This window comes from Bidens hawaiensis, unplaced genomic scaffold, assembly GCF_021521415.1.
Source record: "Bidens hawaiensis isolate Kalapana, Puna unplaced genomic scaffold, B.hawaiensis_p1.1 tig00018415_1, whole genome shotgun sequence".
Classification (NCBI taxonomy): Eukaryota; Viridiplantae; Streptophyta; class Magnoliopsida; order Asterales; family Asteraceae; genus Bidens; species Bidens hawaiensis.
The window spans coordinates 443,592-460,907 of NW_027492779.1; the positions used below are offsets into that span (position 1 = coordinate 443,592).

The 17,316-nt window shown below is 36.5% G+C and overlaps 2 protein-coding genes across 2 annotated transcripts; one reads left to right on the forward strand and one right to left on the reverse strand.

Annotated features, from left to right (window-relative positions):
* The first annotated feature begins 6,835 nt into the window (after positions 1-6,835).
* On the forward strand, positions 6,836-11,332 carry LOC143555935 (sorting nexin 2A-like). Its single transcript, XM_077045397.1, has 5 exons — positions 6,836-7,660; positions 10,189-10,398; positions 10,477-10,737; positions 10,817-10,903; positions 11,012-11,332. Exons 1-5 carry the CDS (start codon positions 6,836-6,838, stop codon positions 11,090-11,092), a joined length of 1,464 nt encoding a protein of 487 aa, XP_076901512.1. The 3' UTR covers positions 11,093-11,332.
* A 183-nt stretch (positions 11,333-11,515) lies between these two features.
* LOC143555936 (putative leucine-rich repeat receptor-like protein kinase IMK3) lies at positions 11,516-15,015 on the reverse strand. The gene is made up of 3 exons (XM_077045398.1): positions 14,847-15,015; positions 12,966-14,609; positions 11,516-12,237 (listed from the first exon to the last, which is right to left on the reverse strand). Exons 1-3 carry the CDS (start codon positions 15,013-15,015, stop codon positions 11,624-11,626), a joined length of 2,427 nt encoding a protein of 808 aa, XP_076901513.1. The 3' UTR covers positions 11,516-11,623.
* Positions 15,016-17,316: the final 2,301 nt, after the last annotated feature.

Here is a 17,316-nt window from a genome sequence, read left to right on the forward strand (position 1 = left end):
TCAATATGCGTTCGAATATTATTTCATTGATTCGTTTACAAAATCACGAGTCTCATCGTTAATCAGGCCTTATGGGTTAAATACGTAAATATCCCAAAAGTCTCAATTATAAATCATGGAAATATAAACATAAAATATACTTTAAAAGTTCAAGGGCCTTTATGTAAGTTCATTTCAGTTTTAAAGAACTATGAATCTTAAGGGGTGTAAAGTGAAAATAGTATTTAAATTATATAAAAACCCTACCCCACCCCCTCCTTCCCCGTTTTCTCGGAAACCCTCCGGCCACCAGAATCTGGCGCCGCAGATCGCCGTTTCACCATTAAACGCATTATTTAATTCAATTAAGAAAAATGAAAATCACTAACCATCGGTATTATACTATAATTAACGAGTTAATTTGATTATATTAACCGATAACTGCCAATAAATCCCGTAACTATAGCCGGCCTTAATTCTCAAAAATTAACTTCAAGATTTGACCCCCTCGTTGCAATTCATCTATAAATAGGACCTTACACAACCTCCTCAATTTGCTTACATCCTTCTATCACACTTAATCTCTCTATATTGGCCGTAATCAAACTCTTGCTTCCGTTTTCCGGCGAGAGCCGATTCCGGAGAAATAAAAATGACTTCAGGTAATTAAATTATGTATTATACCGATTTTCAACCACTAATCAAAACCCCTAAGCTTAATTCATCGTGCATGGAACCGATTTCTCCAATTGAAAACCTAGGGTTTCAATTAGAGTAGAAGAATCTAAGTTCTGTATATTATTAATTATTTCCATGTCTTAAACGAATAACATAACTGGTCCAGTGGCTGAGCTATTGTATTGTTAAACTCAAGACCGGGGTTCGAAATCCGGGTCAACCTTCCTTATTTTTTGGTTAACTGTTTTGTTATTAATATTATTAATTAAAAATCATTAAAACCTAATAGTATATATATAATAATAAAAACCAAGTTTTAAACGAATATCTTGCTTAGGCCAACTGGTTAACACACTACACTTTTAACACCCAGACCCGTGTTCGAAACCCGGGTTAAGCATTAATTTTTTAAAAACTGTTTCTGTTATTATTATTAATATATATATATATATATATATATATATGTATGTATGTATATAATAAATCATTTTAAAATCATAAACAAATTATAAAAATCAGTTTAAATTAAAAATTATATAAATTAAGTATAAATAATATCTCCCTATTTTCATTTAAAAACCGAACTTCCACTCTCGTAAAACATTAATTAAAAATCATTAACAAACTATATCGTAACATTTAAAATATTAAACCCATTCCGTTAATACGTTAAATAAATTTCTAACTTATGAGTATTAATTCAAGAATCCCGAACTTATTATTCTTCACGTCATCGCCTATAAAATAATAATATAATATTATAAATGCAATTTGGTAAACTTAATTAATAATATAATAATCAAGAGTTGTTAAACTTGTAATATATTCTCAAAACCTCAACATAAATTATCAATTTAATCCCGTTGGATTATCGATTAAAGTCTCGTATTCGTTTATCCTAACTAGTGCGAATCTTTCAAGTCGGCTTTTGTGACGCTCTTGGTTCATTCGTCATTTACAATCTTTTAGACGCATTCGGTTATTATCATCATATCAACTCATAAGGTGAGTTTCTCACACCCCTTTTTAAACGTTTTCATATCTTTAGGGGTAGTATATGTATCCTATTCAAAACCTCAAGATTTATCATATTGCTTACAAACAACAATTCATTACATGGACTTGTGTGTTTACTTGATTACTTGCTCATAATTACTTGCTCAGTGGTTGCCTCAATAAGTATTATCATACGCCCCCCCTTTGCACTCAGGTCCATTTGTATCGAGTGGAAAATGGCCTAATTATCTGAGTACGTTGGTTGTTACCAACTAGAAAGCGACCTTACTTGCGCGATTATCCGAGTACGTTGGTTGATACCAACTGGAAAGGACCTTACTTGCTCGTTTATCACATGTTCATGGAATTGTATGGTTTTTACGTATTATATCAAACTGTGGAAATCTCACCAGCTATGTTCATAGCTGACTTTATTTTATACATATGCTACAGGTGTAGAGATACGAGGATGAAGGTTAGAAGACACATAGCTTGCTTATAAGATATCTAAAAGAACAACTTATCTCTTTGTTTATTTATTTGTTCACAACTTTTATTATTTGTTACACTTGTGTTACATGAAGATTTAAATGAAATAATAGTCACCTAATAGTGTCATGTGTTTTTGAGCAATCTGTATGTCACACTCAGGCGTTTCCGCTTTAGCCGGGGTGTTACGGGACGAATGCCGTTTGAAAATATTTTTTAATATAGCATAATATCCTAAACAAACTAAACTCATAGAAAAATCAACATACAAACCCGACGAGTGAACACAAGACAAAAAGAATAAACTTGAACTTGGGCGGTTTGACTTTCCTTGGTCAAACTTGGACTTTGCACAAATTAGAGAGCTAGAACATAATTGGGAGTAAAATGAGTTGTGTTGCAAGATTTGTAGAAGGAGAGGCTAGTATATATATATAGGCCAAGAATCGTTAAAAACAAGGTCAAAGCGAATTAAATTGATAGCTAGTCATAAGGAGAAAATCATGGAATTGGCTCAATGGAATGAGTCAAATGATGAATTGATAATGGAGACATGTCTAGGTTCATGAAATATCTTCAAAAAGAGTTAAAAGAAAGAAATTTTGATTTTTGAGAAGTTTAAATCCATGGACTTTGATAAAATAAAATTTGGGAATAAAATACATGAAAAAGAGTTTGCGATCGGGTCTGTAACATAAAATCTTAAACATGAGTTATAAATGACATGAAATTCAATGGAATTGAAAAGTAAAAGATGTTACAACATGACGGGTGAATGCATGCTCTAACGAGAACGACAGGGAAAGACTAATGTAATGAACTAGGAAAAGATGAAGAAATTGCTCATGCGAAAGTTCATGCCCACGTACTATGTTCAAGAAAGCTTCTCCAAACTACACTTTCTTAAACAAGGTAAGAAGTATATTGAGGGTCGAGTATACCCAAGAATTTGAATATCTTCTCATGACATGTGATGTAAACAATGACGAGAGATACTGATGTGTGGGTGAATTAGGGTGTGTTAAGTAAGTTATATCGTGTATCTTGTGTGTTTATATGTCTTGACACGATTACTTTGAGTGGTTTTACGTTTATAGGTGAGTGGAGCTTAAAGGAGCTAAATTGGAGCATTTGAGATGGAGTGGAAATGAAGATTTTATATTGTGTAATGATAGAGAATTTGAAGACAAAGATGTGGCCGAAAACGGGGTGTGAAACTGAGCTATAAAGAAGAAGTTATGGGCGAAGTACGGTGGGGACTGCACCGTAAAGCAGTGGCCACTGACGTAGGCTACGGTCACCACCGTAGCTTACGGTGGGGCGACCGTAGGCTACGGTCGCATGGACGGAAAATTGCAATTTTGAGGTTTTGGCCTACTATTTAAGCCCGGTTCAACCCTAGAACGATTATCCTTCATACCCTAACATATTTTGATGAACTGGGAGCCTTTTTCCACCATCCTAATACCCCCCAGCCACCATAATCATCCATGCCATCATCCATTCAAGAATCAAGAGAGCTATTGAAGATGCATATGCAAGGCTAATCCGCTAGTGACCATCTCCGGGTGTAAGGTTAAGTTGTTTGTTGGATTATTGGTACTCTAGACCTTAACTTTTGGATTTTGTTTGTGTGCTTGAAAGTGTTTTTGGTAATCAATTGATTTGCAGTTTATCGGTTAAACAATTTGTGGTCATCAACAATTAGGATTGAGTTCTTAGTATCATTGACCTAACTACATAATACTAATAAGTCACCAACACCTAAAATTGACAATCAACTAGATTATTGTTTAGCCATGTCAATCATTCGAATTAAGTTATGATAATTAACATAGTCAAACAAACCATACAATTCAATAGATTTAATTACCTATCCAACTTGTTTCAAAACCTGAAACCTTGAGATTGGTTACCTTTTAATAATTGTTTACAAATAAAATTAATAGTGTTTCGTTTAACAAATCCTTTAAACCACTTGACATCGTTTGTCCGCCTAGTATAATTAGTTACTAAGTATTGAACTTAATTAGCATTTTCCACTGATTCCCTGTGGATTCGATACCTTACTTGCCCTTGCTAGTAAAAGTATTTTACAAATGTTTTTGATTGACCTTTCGACATCGATTAGATACCAGAAGCATTAGACCCAAAAGATGCTAATGTGATAGAACTACACCCTTATGGCCTTATTCAACCTTGGAATGGCTTACAAGTTACAATGTATTATATTATTATTGCATTTGTAGTAAAGAAATGCTGCGTTTAATTTCACACGAGAATTTCGAAACGCCAAGCATCGCTTACAAATGTGACCATATATTTTAATCGGCGAAAATTAGAACAAAAAGTATTTGAGAATTTTAGAACAGCAAGTAACACTTACAAATGTGACCATATATTTGATCTACAACAATTAGAACAAAAAATATTTAAACGTTTTCTTTTTTAATGTGAAGAGTGGGTCCCATCAATTGAAAACACACTAAAGTAAATATATTGTCATTCATAAAATTTGATGTTTGGGGTCCTATTTTAGGCCATTGATTATGTTTAGGGTGTAAACAAGTATGGCTATGCTTTCAAAGCTTGAGGTTATTTCGTGAGTAGTTTCAAACTCAAGCTAGGCTTGTAAGTAGTTTTTCAAACTTGAACTCAACTTGTTTATTATTTATTAATTACTTCATATACATTTATAGCACATTATTTTTTTTATATATAAAAATTATAATTTTTATTAATAAAGTAATATATATTGTTCCGTTAGTTTACCATAAATTTATATGTAATAACTATTCTAAATAAATATATATTTAATATACTAAGCTCGCTTAAGCTCGTGAGCCTGTAATAGGTCAATAAATGAAGCTTGGACCCGGGCTTGTAGGCTTTAGCTCGAACTGAACTTGTTTAAGCCTGGCTCCATTTGAGTTTTTAGTGAGCCGATTTCAAATAGCTCACGAGATCCTCGCTCATTACAGCCTTAACTATGTTGTATCTCAAATTTAGGGAGTAAATAACTTTTTTTAGCTAGGAGAGGCAATTGCGAATGTAATCTTTAGGTATAATAATAATAATAATAATAATAATAATAATAATAATATTTGACCTGACTTTAATCCATCGATTAGTTATGTTCTCATCATTAACCTTAGTTGAGGTTTGTTGAGTGAAGAGACGTGGATCGACTCACTGGTAGACGATCTACTTTCCTCGGGTGTGATTATGCTATTTCACCGATGGTTCTCTGGGATCTGGACTCTTCCACCTACAAAATGAACAGCACCGTCAACTTACCCCTCAGAAAGGGACAGAGGGGTCCTCTTTGGGGTAACCCTCCGGTGTGAGAATAAGTGTTTGTAGGAGAAGATAATAATATCAGAGTAAGGAAATTTAGAGAGTATTGCTTGATATAGCTGAATACTGTATATTTGGATGTGATTGAGTGTGGAGTTGATGTGGTATTTATAGTGCTAGGGTTTCCACTGATTGGGCTCAGCCTTGTTGGCCTCCTCCAATTGATTTGCGCCACGTGTCCTTGGGGACACCTGGTGCTTTTTCATTGGTTATAATCACGTGGTAGCACATGGGTTTTGCTGAGTTGTCCACCTTTCATTGGCAGCTGTCAACATTAGCATATTCTTATTCCTTAAAAAGATACCTTCTGGAAGGTTGTCTGACGTGCACAATCAAGGTTGCCCTAATCCTGATTTGGATAAGGACGAGGTTGATTATGTGCATGTGTGATACGCGCCTATCCTGAGGATGCGCGAGGTCTTCTCTTTATTCTCACGCGCAGATGTTTCATGCGCAGATGTGATATGCGCAAGCATGTGATATGCGCCACGCGCAGATGTGATGTGCGTGAGCATATGTGATGCATGAGCATGTGATGCATGAGCATATGTGATATGCGTGAGCATATGTTATATGCGCCATGCGCATAGGTCTTGGCTTTGTGCCTTCATAATGTCTTGTTTTCAAGACTCTTGTCTGTATCTTGTGGGTTGACCCGCCTCGCTCGGTGTTGAGGCGGGTACATACCTCTTCAAATAACAACATCAAAACAATTAAATATTTAACAAATGAATTAGGTGTGTGTTTTATAAAACCTTACCTTAAAAATTTTAAAAATTCTGCTGCTGCATGGAATCGAACCCCTGACCTTCCATTTACAAAACAAGCAACTGACAAGCTAGTTCAGTGCTTATAGTGCAAATAGAGGGGCTCATTTCTAATTTATAAGGTGGTTCCTCTAATATTTTCTATATATCAATACACTATTATTCGAAACTCGGGTGGTTCCGGAGAACCACCCATTTACACTCTAAATCCACCCCTGTGACTAACCCTTAACCAAATGAGAAAAAATATGAAAGTTGCCTTGATTTGATTGTTCAATGGCCGAGACAAAGTCTATTAAACACCGAACGTCTAGACTCAAGTCTCGAAAAATAAATTTGCATTAATTTTTTTTGAGATAAGATCGAAAAGTGGATTGAATGTCAACGCTAACACTCGCCGTGTAAACTCCGAAACAACACGTAGTGCAGTGCCGGCGATGATATCTTCTATCACTCCGCCACTATTTGTCTACTTATTCTACATTAATATTAATATTATCCCCAAATTCAAACCCTAACATTTCAATCACTTATTTCTTCTTCAATTCCTCAATCCACTTCACCAATCAATGATGTCATACGAGAAACATGGCTTCGAAGAACCCCAATCTCACGAACCAATCAACTCTCTTGTCCTCCACGATCATCAATTCGCCGAAATCCCAACCTCTGATGCAAGCCCTAACTCGTTCATTGACCCGCCGTCGTACGCCGAAGCAGTATTCAGATCATTCGACAACACTCAAACCAACCAGCACGATGATGATGTTTCCACGTCAGCACCTTCCGCCAGTCACACTTACTTAAAAATCTCAGTTAACGATCCACGAAAGAAACACGATTTAGCCGACTCGGTTGGTTCCGGTGGGAAGAATTACTTGACGTACCTGATAACCACATACACGAACCTTCCGGAGTTTAACGGGACGGAGTTTAGCGTTCGGAGACGGTTTAAAGAGGTTGTGATGTTGTCGGACCAGTTATCGGAGGCGTACCGAGGGTTTTTCATTCCGACGAGGCCGGATAAAGGCATGGTGGAGAGCCAGGTGATGCAGAAGCATGAGTTTGTTGAGCAGAGACGGGTGGCGTTGGAGAAGTATTTTAGGAAGCTGGCTGCACATCTGGTTATTAGGCGGAGTGAGGATTTGAGGGCGTTTTTGCAGGTGCAGGGGGATCTGCCGTTGATGAAGACGGAGAATGTGGCGGCAGTGGCTGATAGTAGGGGGAAAGGAGGGGGGGATTTGGTTAGGAGGTTTAAAGAGTTGAGGCAATCGGTTACGTATGGTTGGGGTGGGACGAAGCCGCCTTTGGTGGTGGAAGAGGATAAGGATTTTTTGGAGAGGAAGACGAAGCTGCAGGATTTTGAGGTGCAGTTGAGTAGTGTGTCCCTGCAGGTTAGTTGTTCATTGGTTTACAGTTAATTTAATCGATTCTTCGCAGTTTCTACATTGTGCCATTGATGCGTACTACATGGTAGTTTAGGGTGCAATTTGGTGACCGGGAAGTTAGGAAGTATATGCATATTTAACGGTTTAGATAGGAATTGGAAATTATTGGTACAAATTGCAAGCTATTATGGTTGTTTAGTTCTTATTGAGGTGATGGCCATCATGGATGCAGCTTGATCGTTATTGAGGCTGTGTTTATTATTAACTGTAAATATTTTTTTCATGATCGAAAACTATGTCCTCATTAGCAAAATTGTTATGTTAATACATAATAATAAGGCTTGGTTATAAACATTGAGAAGGGTAAATGATCGACGTCGAGGTACCAATTAAGGATAGAGAGAATTATGTTTTTAATTTTAAATACCTTAGCTAGCTGGGGAAAATAGGGTGCCAAACCACGATGAGTTACTAGTTAGTGGTAAGTTCCAATTGATAGATAGACATAATGATAGAACCAAATGATAGAACCCACCCTGAAATTTGATTGACTAAAATAAACAAGAAGAAGGATAGTTGGCCTTATTCGAGAGGGCTAGTCTCCGGTTAATCCAATTCGAGAAAGATTATATCTCCGATTAAAAAAGGTATATAAACCTTGACTTTGATAAACATAAGCATTGATATCCATAAACTAAAACCTGGACACTTATATAGACACAATTTTATTAATAAATGTTGCGGTTACGTAGACCTTTCAGTGTCCTCACCCATTCGTCTCCCTTCAACTTATGACGGGCTCGTATCACATAATTTAAAATTGATTTGTTGAAATTATTAAATTGCATAAACAAGGGGGCAAGTGTTGATTAAGATTCAAGTAAGTAAAACTGATCACACTGAGTTTCGGGTTCAATACATTTAATACTAATAATCTAATCTAGACTGAATAATAACTCTTCTAACAATTCTAGACCAAATAGTTTATATTGTGTGGTGGGGTTTTGATCGATTATCAATCTATTATTCAACGCTAGCAGTTATACCATGTTGTTCTTTAATGATGATAATTAAATAGCAGACTCAATGATACAACATGTTTTAAGATAACAAATTGCACAATAATTAAACATGATAACACATGAAATCACTGAAAGTGTCAAATACTTAACAACTTAGAATGAAAACATGGCAAGTATAATTACAAATGCAGATTGAATACTAAATGAAATCAAACCCTAGGGCATTGATGTAACCATGAATGAACTATCCATTTATGGTTGTGTATAATGATGATGAAGTATGGAATTGGAAACCGAAAGACATGAATTGACGTTTGAATCATTTGTTTCATTTAAGAATTCCGCCATTCTTCTGTCTCTAATTTCCAGGGGTGAATAATTAACTAAGAACTTTGAAAATTCCCATAAAGATTCGTCAAAAACTGGCCAAAATTGCTTGAAATCGTACTTCAGCTTAGACTACACTGGGTTAGCGTAGTCTACGCCGACCTTGGGTGGCTTACGCCGCTGATCTTCTGTGGACGTTGCCACAACGACGGAGGAGTATGTTGTTCAGTGTACACTACGCTGGCCCTTTGCCAAATTCTTCATTTCTTGATTTCTTTGCATGCGTTTGACACCCATCTTCTGTGTATTAACGTGCAAACAACATGCAAAAATCCCAAACACATCAGTTGATTGGTGGTTCAGATATGCAAATGTTCAATACTACTGTTTCTACTTAGTTAGCATACGAGTGATTTCGCTAAGAAGACAAACTAAAAGTATTTGCATTTTTGAGAGGTGAACGTAGGGGTGGCAAATGTGACCCGTTAGGGATGATATGGGTTTAAGTAAAATGTATAATGGTCAGAATGGGTCAAACTAAAAGAAAGAAAATGTTGAAGTGGGTCAGAATGGGTTGAGATATCAAAAACCCCTCAGAAAAATTTAAAAAAACAATAATAAATAAATCATAACTCAAAATATAAATCAAAAACTAAAAACTAAAAGTTTCCTCCGTTCTCGTTAAAAAACTAAAATAAAGAAAAACCCAGAGATATGTCAACCCATTCTGGCCCATTCCAACTTTATCTTTCCTTTAGTTTGACCCATTATGCGTTTTACGTAAACCCATGTCAACCATAATGGGTCACATTTGCCACCCCTAGGTGAGCGGGATCAACGAGCCATTCTTAAATATTTAGCAATATGTTTGAGGGTATGAAGATTGTTTAATGGCAACCGCATGTACAAACGCCTTTGAACTACAATTATTATATCTGCATTATATGTTTTTCCTTGAGCACGATCAGCAGGATTATATGTTTTGCAGTATTGTCTTAACATAAATCCTATTTGTTTTATTAGTCTATTTTCTTCTTTCTTGCTTCTTTTGATGAATTATGTGAGCTGAGACAAATATATCACACTGTGACTATGGCTAAAACAAATGTGAGCTATATAGGGACAATATTAATGTCTGGTATGTTTTCTTTTAACCGTTAGTTCCATCATCTTGTTCTAATGCAGGCCGAGTCTCTTGTTAAAGCTCAACAAGACATAGGTGAAACCATGGGACAATTAGGCCTAGTATTTGTGAAACTAACAAAATTTGAAACTGAAGAAGCTGTATTCATCTCTCAGAAAACGAGAGCCAAAGATACGAAAAACATGGCCACTTCTTCTGTTAAAGCAAGCAGATTGTATCGGGAATTGAATTCACAAACCATTAAGCATCTGGTAAGTTCTAGACACCTTATTATTACAGTTATATAATTTCATTTTAGTAAGAGCAACATATTGTTTTATTGGGCACAGGACAAGCTTCATGACTATCTAGGGGTGATGTTAGATGTGAATAATGCATATTCAGATCGATCAAATGCTTTGTTGACACTACAAACCGTTGTAACAGAGATTTCAATTCTAAATTCAAGAATTGAGAAACTTGAAGCAGCTGCATTTAAGGTATTTGGTGCTGACAGGTCTAGATTTCAGAAAATAGATGAGTTGAAAGAAACATTAAGAGTTGCAGAAGATGCCAAAAACCAGGCGGTCAAAGAATATAAACGCATAAAGGTAAAACAATGTTTTGAGATTTTGATTATTGAAGTTTAAATAATAGCAATAGTAATAATAATAATATGCTAAAATGCAGGATACTAACAAGACGGAATTTGAGAGGCTCGATGAAGAGAAGCGCGAAGATTTCTTTGGGATGCTGAAAGGATTTGTTGTTAATCAGGTACGATTTTCTTATAATTTTATGTTTAATCCTTGCTGCATATATTTAATCGTGATTTTTTTTAGGTATAATTTGAATGAAGCATATTGTGGGTTGTTTGTGTAACAGGCAGGATATGCAGAAAAGATGGCAAGTGTATGGGAAACATTTGCAAAGGAAACAAGCGGATATGCACAAAATAGTAGCTGAAAGCTGGCTGCATGTTTTATGTTTTTGTTAATGATTGTAAGTGCATATTAATTGCCACTACCTAAATTTTGTGCAGCACCCAACCCAATATTGTTTCTAAAGTGTTCAAAATGCCTAGTCTCTTTATATTTTACACTTTAAAAACAATGTCACATTTTTACTTTCTTTTTAAGTAATACATTACTTGCAATTGTAACTTGTAAGCGACTCGTTGCCATTTCATTCGAACCAAATTCTGATTGAATTTATCAACTGAATTGGACTAGAATTGACCCCCACACAAAATCGACAGTTAACTGAATTAATCGAACCGTATTTGAAACATAAGTAACAAAATCAATCGGTTATAAAACTTATAAAAAAAACTAAAATGTTGGTTACAGGTTCAGTTTTAACTCATAACCAAGCCAAACACTACTCACCCAAAACTTTCTACTTCTAGAAACTGAATCAAATTGATAAAGTTGTATTTACAATACTACCCAAAATCCTCAAGGATGAACTGATGGTCCATAAACTACTCACCCAACTTCATTCCCTAGTCGAAGGGCCACTGCCGCCTTCATCGCCAGAGCTTGTGGCGGTTTCCGGTCTAATTTGCTCAAGCTGCTGAAGAACTACTTGTGCCTCGGGCCGAGCTGACGGAGATGGATCAACACAATGCAAAGCAAGTTTCAAAGTGTTCAACAACTCATCACCAATTGCAGTAGCATCCTTCATCAACTCCAAATCAAAAACCTCATTAGTCCACTCTTCTTTAACAATAGAAGCCACCCATTGAGGCAAATCAACACCATCAGCCACCTCTCCTGGTGACTTTCCGGTTAGGAGTTCTAACATAATAACACCAAGACTGTACACATCAGTCTTGGTGCTGGCTTTCTTGAGCTTGGAAAGCTCAGGCGCCCGGTACCCGAGTGCACCTGCGGTTGCAACCACATTCAAATTCGCAGCAGTTGTCATTAACCGTGACAAACCGTAGTCCCCGATCTTAGGGTTGAGATCATCATCAAGAAGAACATTGTTTGATGTTAAGTTTCCATGGATTATATTTTGTTGTGTGTGGAGGTTAACCAAACCTCTTGTCATTCCTTTCATTATTCTCATCCTAGTCGACCAATTAATCGGTGTATTCGGTCCTCGAGCTACATCAAAATACAATAAAAGATTAGAATTAATGAATGTTAACACAAAACAAGAATTTAATAAAATGTCATTTCATTAATGAGGATTAGATCTTATTCGTCTATATACGCGTTTTATTTAACATAAGAATCCATTTCCAATAACTCACACAACTATGAATACCTTGCTATCTTGTAGCATCTGGTAAATTACAATTGGCACTTTCCGACACGGCACAAATATAATCAGGCTTTAGTTGGCATATCCAACCCACTTAAAAAAACGGTTAATGTTTGGGTTGCCTGTTTAACCCATTTAGCTAAACGTGCCGACCCATTACCCTGTTTATGACTCTATCAACCCATTTTTTACAGCTCAAGTAACACATTTTTATCACTCGCCAACCCGTTTTGACACATTTAGATTATTGGTTAAACTCGGGTTGCCTGTTTAACCCGTTTAGTTAAACAGGTTGACCCACTAATCCATGTATGATCTGTTCAACCGATTTTTTACGACTCAACAACTCTACGCTTACAACTTGGTTATTGCCCACCAACCCATTTGACACGTTTAGATAAATGGTTAAACAGGTTGTGTTAAGGTTACACGGCTTCAAGTGTGTGCCGGTTAAGGTTGATGTTTTTTACACAAATAAAAATATGAGTCACGCTGGGTTGAAGGCAGAAAACCAGTAGAATCTGGATTTGAACTTGAAAACCTGCATGTGTGTGTGTGAAGAAAGTACCATGAAGGAAAGAAGCAAGGCTTCCTTTAGGCATATAATCAAAAACAAGAAGTTTCTCTCCTTTCGGACCCAAATAATAAGACCTCATTGCCAACAAATTCGGATGCCTAATTCTCCCAAGTGAATTAACTTCATTTTTAAACTCCTTTTGATTCTTTGTAATTCTTTCTCTCAATCTCTTCACAGCCACTTGAATCCCTTCAACTAATGTCGCCTTATAAACAGTCCCGTAAGTACTCTTCCCCATTATCTCCGCTGTTGCACACAACAAATCATCAGCCGTAAACTGCACCCCTCCTTCAAAATGCACCAGCTTCCCTCCACCCTCTCCCGCCGCCACCTCCTCCGCTGGAGTTTCCTTCGTGGGCCCCACTTGTTCGCTATCCTTTTCTTTCACTTTATCTTCTTTCTTTAACAAGCAACATAATACTATACAGCATAATAATAGAAAAGCCGCTATCAAGGCTCCACCTACAATGAGCAAGATTTCTTTAAACTTTCTTTTCCGGTGTCGGCTCTCCGGCGGAGACGTGCCAGCACACGTGGCGGATGGGCTGTACCCACAGAGATCACGATTACCCGCGAAAACACTCGGGTCGAACTTTCTAAGTTGACCCGGGACTTGACCGGACAGATTGTTGTAGGATACATTCAATGATGCAAGATTTAGTTGACCACCCAAGAAACCTGGGATTTGACCAGTGAGATTATTATGAGCTAAATTTAATGAAGTGAGTGACTTCATATCTTTAAAGCTGTTTGGTATGCTGCCATTAATGGAATTATAAGAAAGATCCAAGCCTTTAAGGTTAACAAGATTCCCAATTTCAACTGGGATTTCATCATTAAACTGGTTATGACCGAAAGAAATCAGTTCAAGATCAGTCAACTTGGTCAAAGAAACTGGTATCCTTCCAGTGAAGAAATTATGGTCAAAAGTCAAACCTTTGATCAAAGGTTTAGTACCATTTACCCCACCACCCCAAGAATCAGGGATAACCCCTGAAAAATTATTGTACTGGAGAGATAAAAACATGAGGGAACTGGAATGAGTGAGTGACACAGGAATGGAATTTGACAATGAATTCAAGCTCAAATTGATATTAGTAAGCATAGTGCAATTCCCAAGGGAATCAGGGATTTCACCCACCAATGAATTGTTACTAAAGTCAAGATCTTGAAGCAGTTTACACGAACCCAATGTGGCAGGAATCAAACCTGTAAACTTATTATTGTACAACTGCAGCCCTCTAAGATTTGGCAAGAACCCTAACTCCTTTGGAATTGAACCTCCAATTCCATTATCATGAAGACTAAGCTTTCTAAGAGCTTGAAATTGCCCAACTTTAGAAGTGATTTGACCACCTAAACCTCTCCATGGGAGCTGTATGACAATAACCTGACCCTGAGCACACTTGATCCCTTCCCAACCACCAGAACAGGCTCCATAACCACTATCATTCCAGCTTTTCAAGAAACCATTTGGGTCAATTAACCCTAGTTTGAAAGATTGGAGGGATTTGAAGTCTGATTGGGTTACTATAATCCCATCCCAAGGTTGGCTTGAAACAACAAAAGGTATGCAGAAAAATAGTAGGTGTTTTAGTAAGTTGTAAGAGTGTGTGTTTTTCTTGCATTTTTGGTGTAAAGATTGGATTTTTAGTGATGGGTGTAGTATGAAGGTGAAAAAGTTTGTATTTTTCTTGCATTTTTGGAGTAAAGATTGGATTTTTTGAGATGGGTATGTGTTAAAACATGTGGTAATTAGTAGGTGTAGAACAAAGGTGAAAAAGTTTGTGTTTTTCTTGCTTTCTTGAATCTTTTTCTTCCATTTTTGGAGTAAAGATTGGATTTTTTGTGTGTTTTTCTTGCATTCTTGAATCTTGTTGTTGAAGCCAGTGTTGTGTTGGTGTAAAGATTGGATTTTTTGAAATGGGTGTGTGATGAAACAGGTGGGAATGAGTAGGTGTAGAATGAAGGTGATGCAGGGTGTGTGAAAATGGAGGGTTTTGGGAGAAGGGTATTTGTGGAAAGTGAAAATGGAGGCCATTGATGAAGAAGGAAGAATGGAGGGTTTTAGTAGTGAAAGATGAATAGTAATAGTGAATGTATTGTGTAGTGGGATGGATGTGATGGGTGATGAAAGAAGGTTGCAGATGTCTGCACGTGATGGGCACGCTACCGGACTCAGAGATCAAAGGAGGTATCTTCTTGTTTAACAAACAGGGGTTATATAATATAAATATACAAATACACAACTCATTTTTGTACTCACCGTATAAAGTCTAAAGAGTCCCAGAAGGAAACTAGTCACAAAACACAGAAGGTATAAGAAATAACTAGTATTTTATAAAACAATATAAAATATTACGTGTATGCCAAGACTGTTATTAACATATTTTAGTTATTAGTTTACAAGATTATTAATGCAATCTATGGATGTAAAGTTGTCAACTATCTCGTGTTGTAAACTGACATGTTGAAGAATTACGGGCTGTTGAGTTGGCCAGGTGAACCTTAATACGACTCACATATTCATCGTTATAAAAAAATATCAATCCTGATTCAATCAAACTTTAAATTGTGGCATCTTTAAGTCGACATGTAATTTGGTGAGTAAATAATAGCTTAGAAACTCATTAACCAGAGCTCAAATGATCATTTGGTATAACTCATGTCTTTTTTATTATTCCGTGTCTATTAAAATATTATCTCTCTACTTTAAATTAACATACTTGAGTTTATATATTTCACTTAATGTTCAAGATAGAGAGCCGGTTAGAAGGATGTAGATTAATTTCACGTTTGATAGGGACATTAAAAATCATAAGTATTAAAATTTTTTCGTTTTTTAAATAGCCACCTTCAAAATCGAAAGAGAAACCTTTTTTAAAACCTTTAAATTTTCAACGGGTAATGCTCAGGCTAACAAGGGTAATAGATTTCGAGAAACCTTTTTTAAAACCTTTAAATTTTCAACGGGTAATGCTCAGGCTAACAAGGGTAATAGAGAAAAGGAGGAGGGCGCCAAACAAGTGGCTTCGGTCGGTGTTAGTGGCGGGTGGCGTCGTGGGGGCGTGAATTTGCCGTAAACACCACACACAAGGGGGCACGAATGGCTGGGCGCGAGCACAATAACGCTAGAAGCAAAGAGGGGAGGCACAATGAAACTTAGGTTGTTGTTCCGGCATGGGGTGATGCCTTGGCTGTTAACACTACACTCGGTCTAAGGTGTTTAATAAACTATTTACATCAGCTAATTACTTTTTTGAACTTTTAAAAAACCATTTCAATTAGCCAGACCAAAAAAAATTATAATATTAAAAGAGTATCACTGTACTCCGTAAAAGAGAACACACATAAAATACTTAAATAAATACCTATTAGTGTTTAGACAATAACTGTTTGGTGTTTCGTAGTGTAACTTTAAAACTAAATTATTTTAAAGATTAGCTAATTATAATATTTTGAGTTTACTTTTGAAAAGTAATATTTCTCGCTAATAGTTGAGTATGTGACGCACAATGGAATCAGGTCGTTCGCTGGATAAATATAAATATTGTTGATGCCAATTTCAGTTATCCACTCATTTGCATAACTATGTTTAGTTGACTTTGCTGGTCATGATTAACATCACTTTAAGATTTGGTCTTATGTATTTTCATAATTTTGAAGGACTGACTCCAATTTAAGGTACACAAAATTCTTGATGAAACTAATAATTTCTTCTTGCTTCATCATTATTTATTTTAAGTCTTTTTCACAGTGATGTCACTCATGTTTAAGTTGTTACCAACTTATGCATACATGGTGTTAAATTGTACCGGTTAGCAGAGAAATAATAGGATTCGATTTAAAAAACGGGTTCTTATGGTAACTGTAGAGGTGGGGTTTATTACATTATTGGCCGATACACCATCTCTTATGTGCGTTGGTTCAAAAAATACGGGTTATTTGGATCACCCGGTGTCATGCTTCTCCATAACGGGTTCATCGAGTCCCACGTGTTGAAGGTTGGGCGTTGGTTCGGTAGCATTGTGAGATTTTTTTTAAGAAGACGAGTGAAGAAACGTGGATCGACTCACTGGTAGACGATCAACTTTCCTCGGGTGTGATTATGCTATTTCACCGATGGTTCTCTGGAATCTGGATTCTTCCACCTACAAAATGAACAGCACCGTAAACTTACCCCTCCGAAAGGGACAGAGGGGTCCTCTTTGGGGTAACCCTCCGGTGTGAGAATAAGAATTTGTAGGAGAAGATAATAATCTGAGAGTAAGGAAATTGGAGTGTATTGCTTAATATAGCTGAATACTGTGTAATAGGTTATACCTCTCCTTGTGGAGTTGAT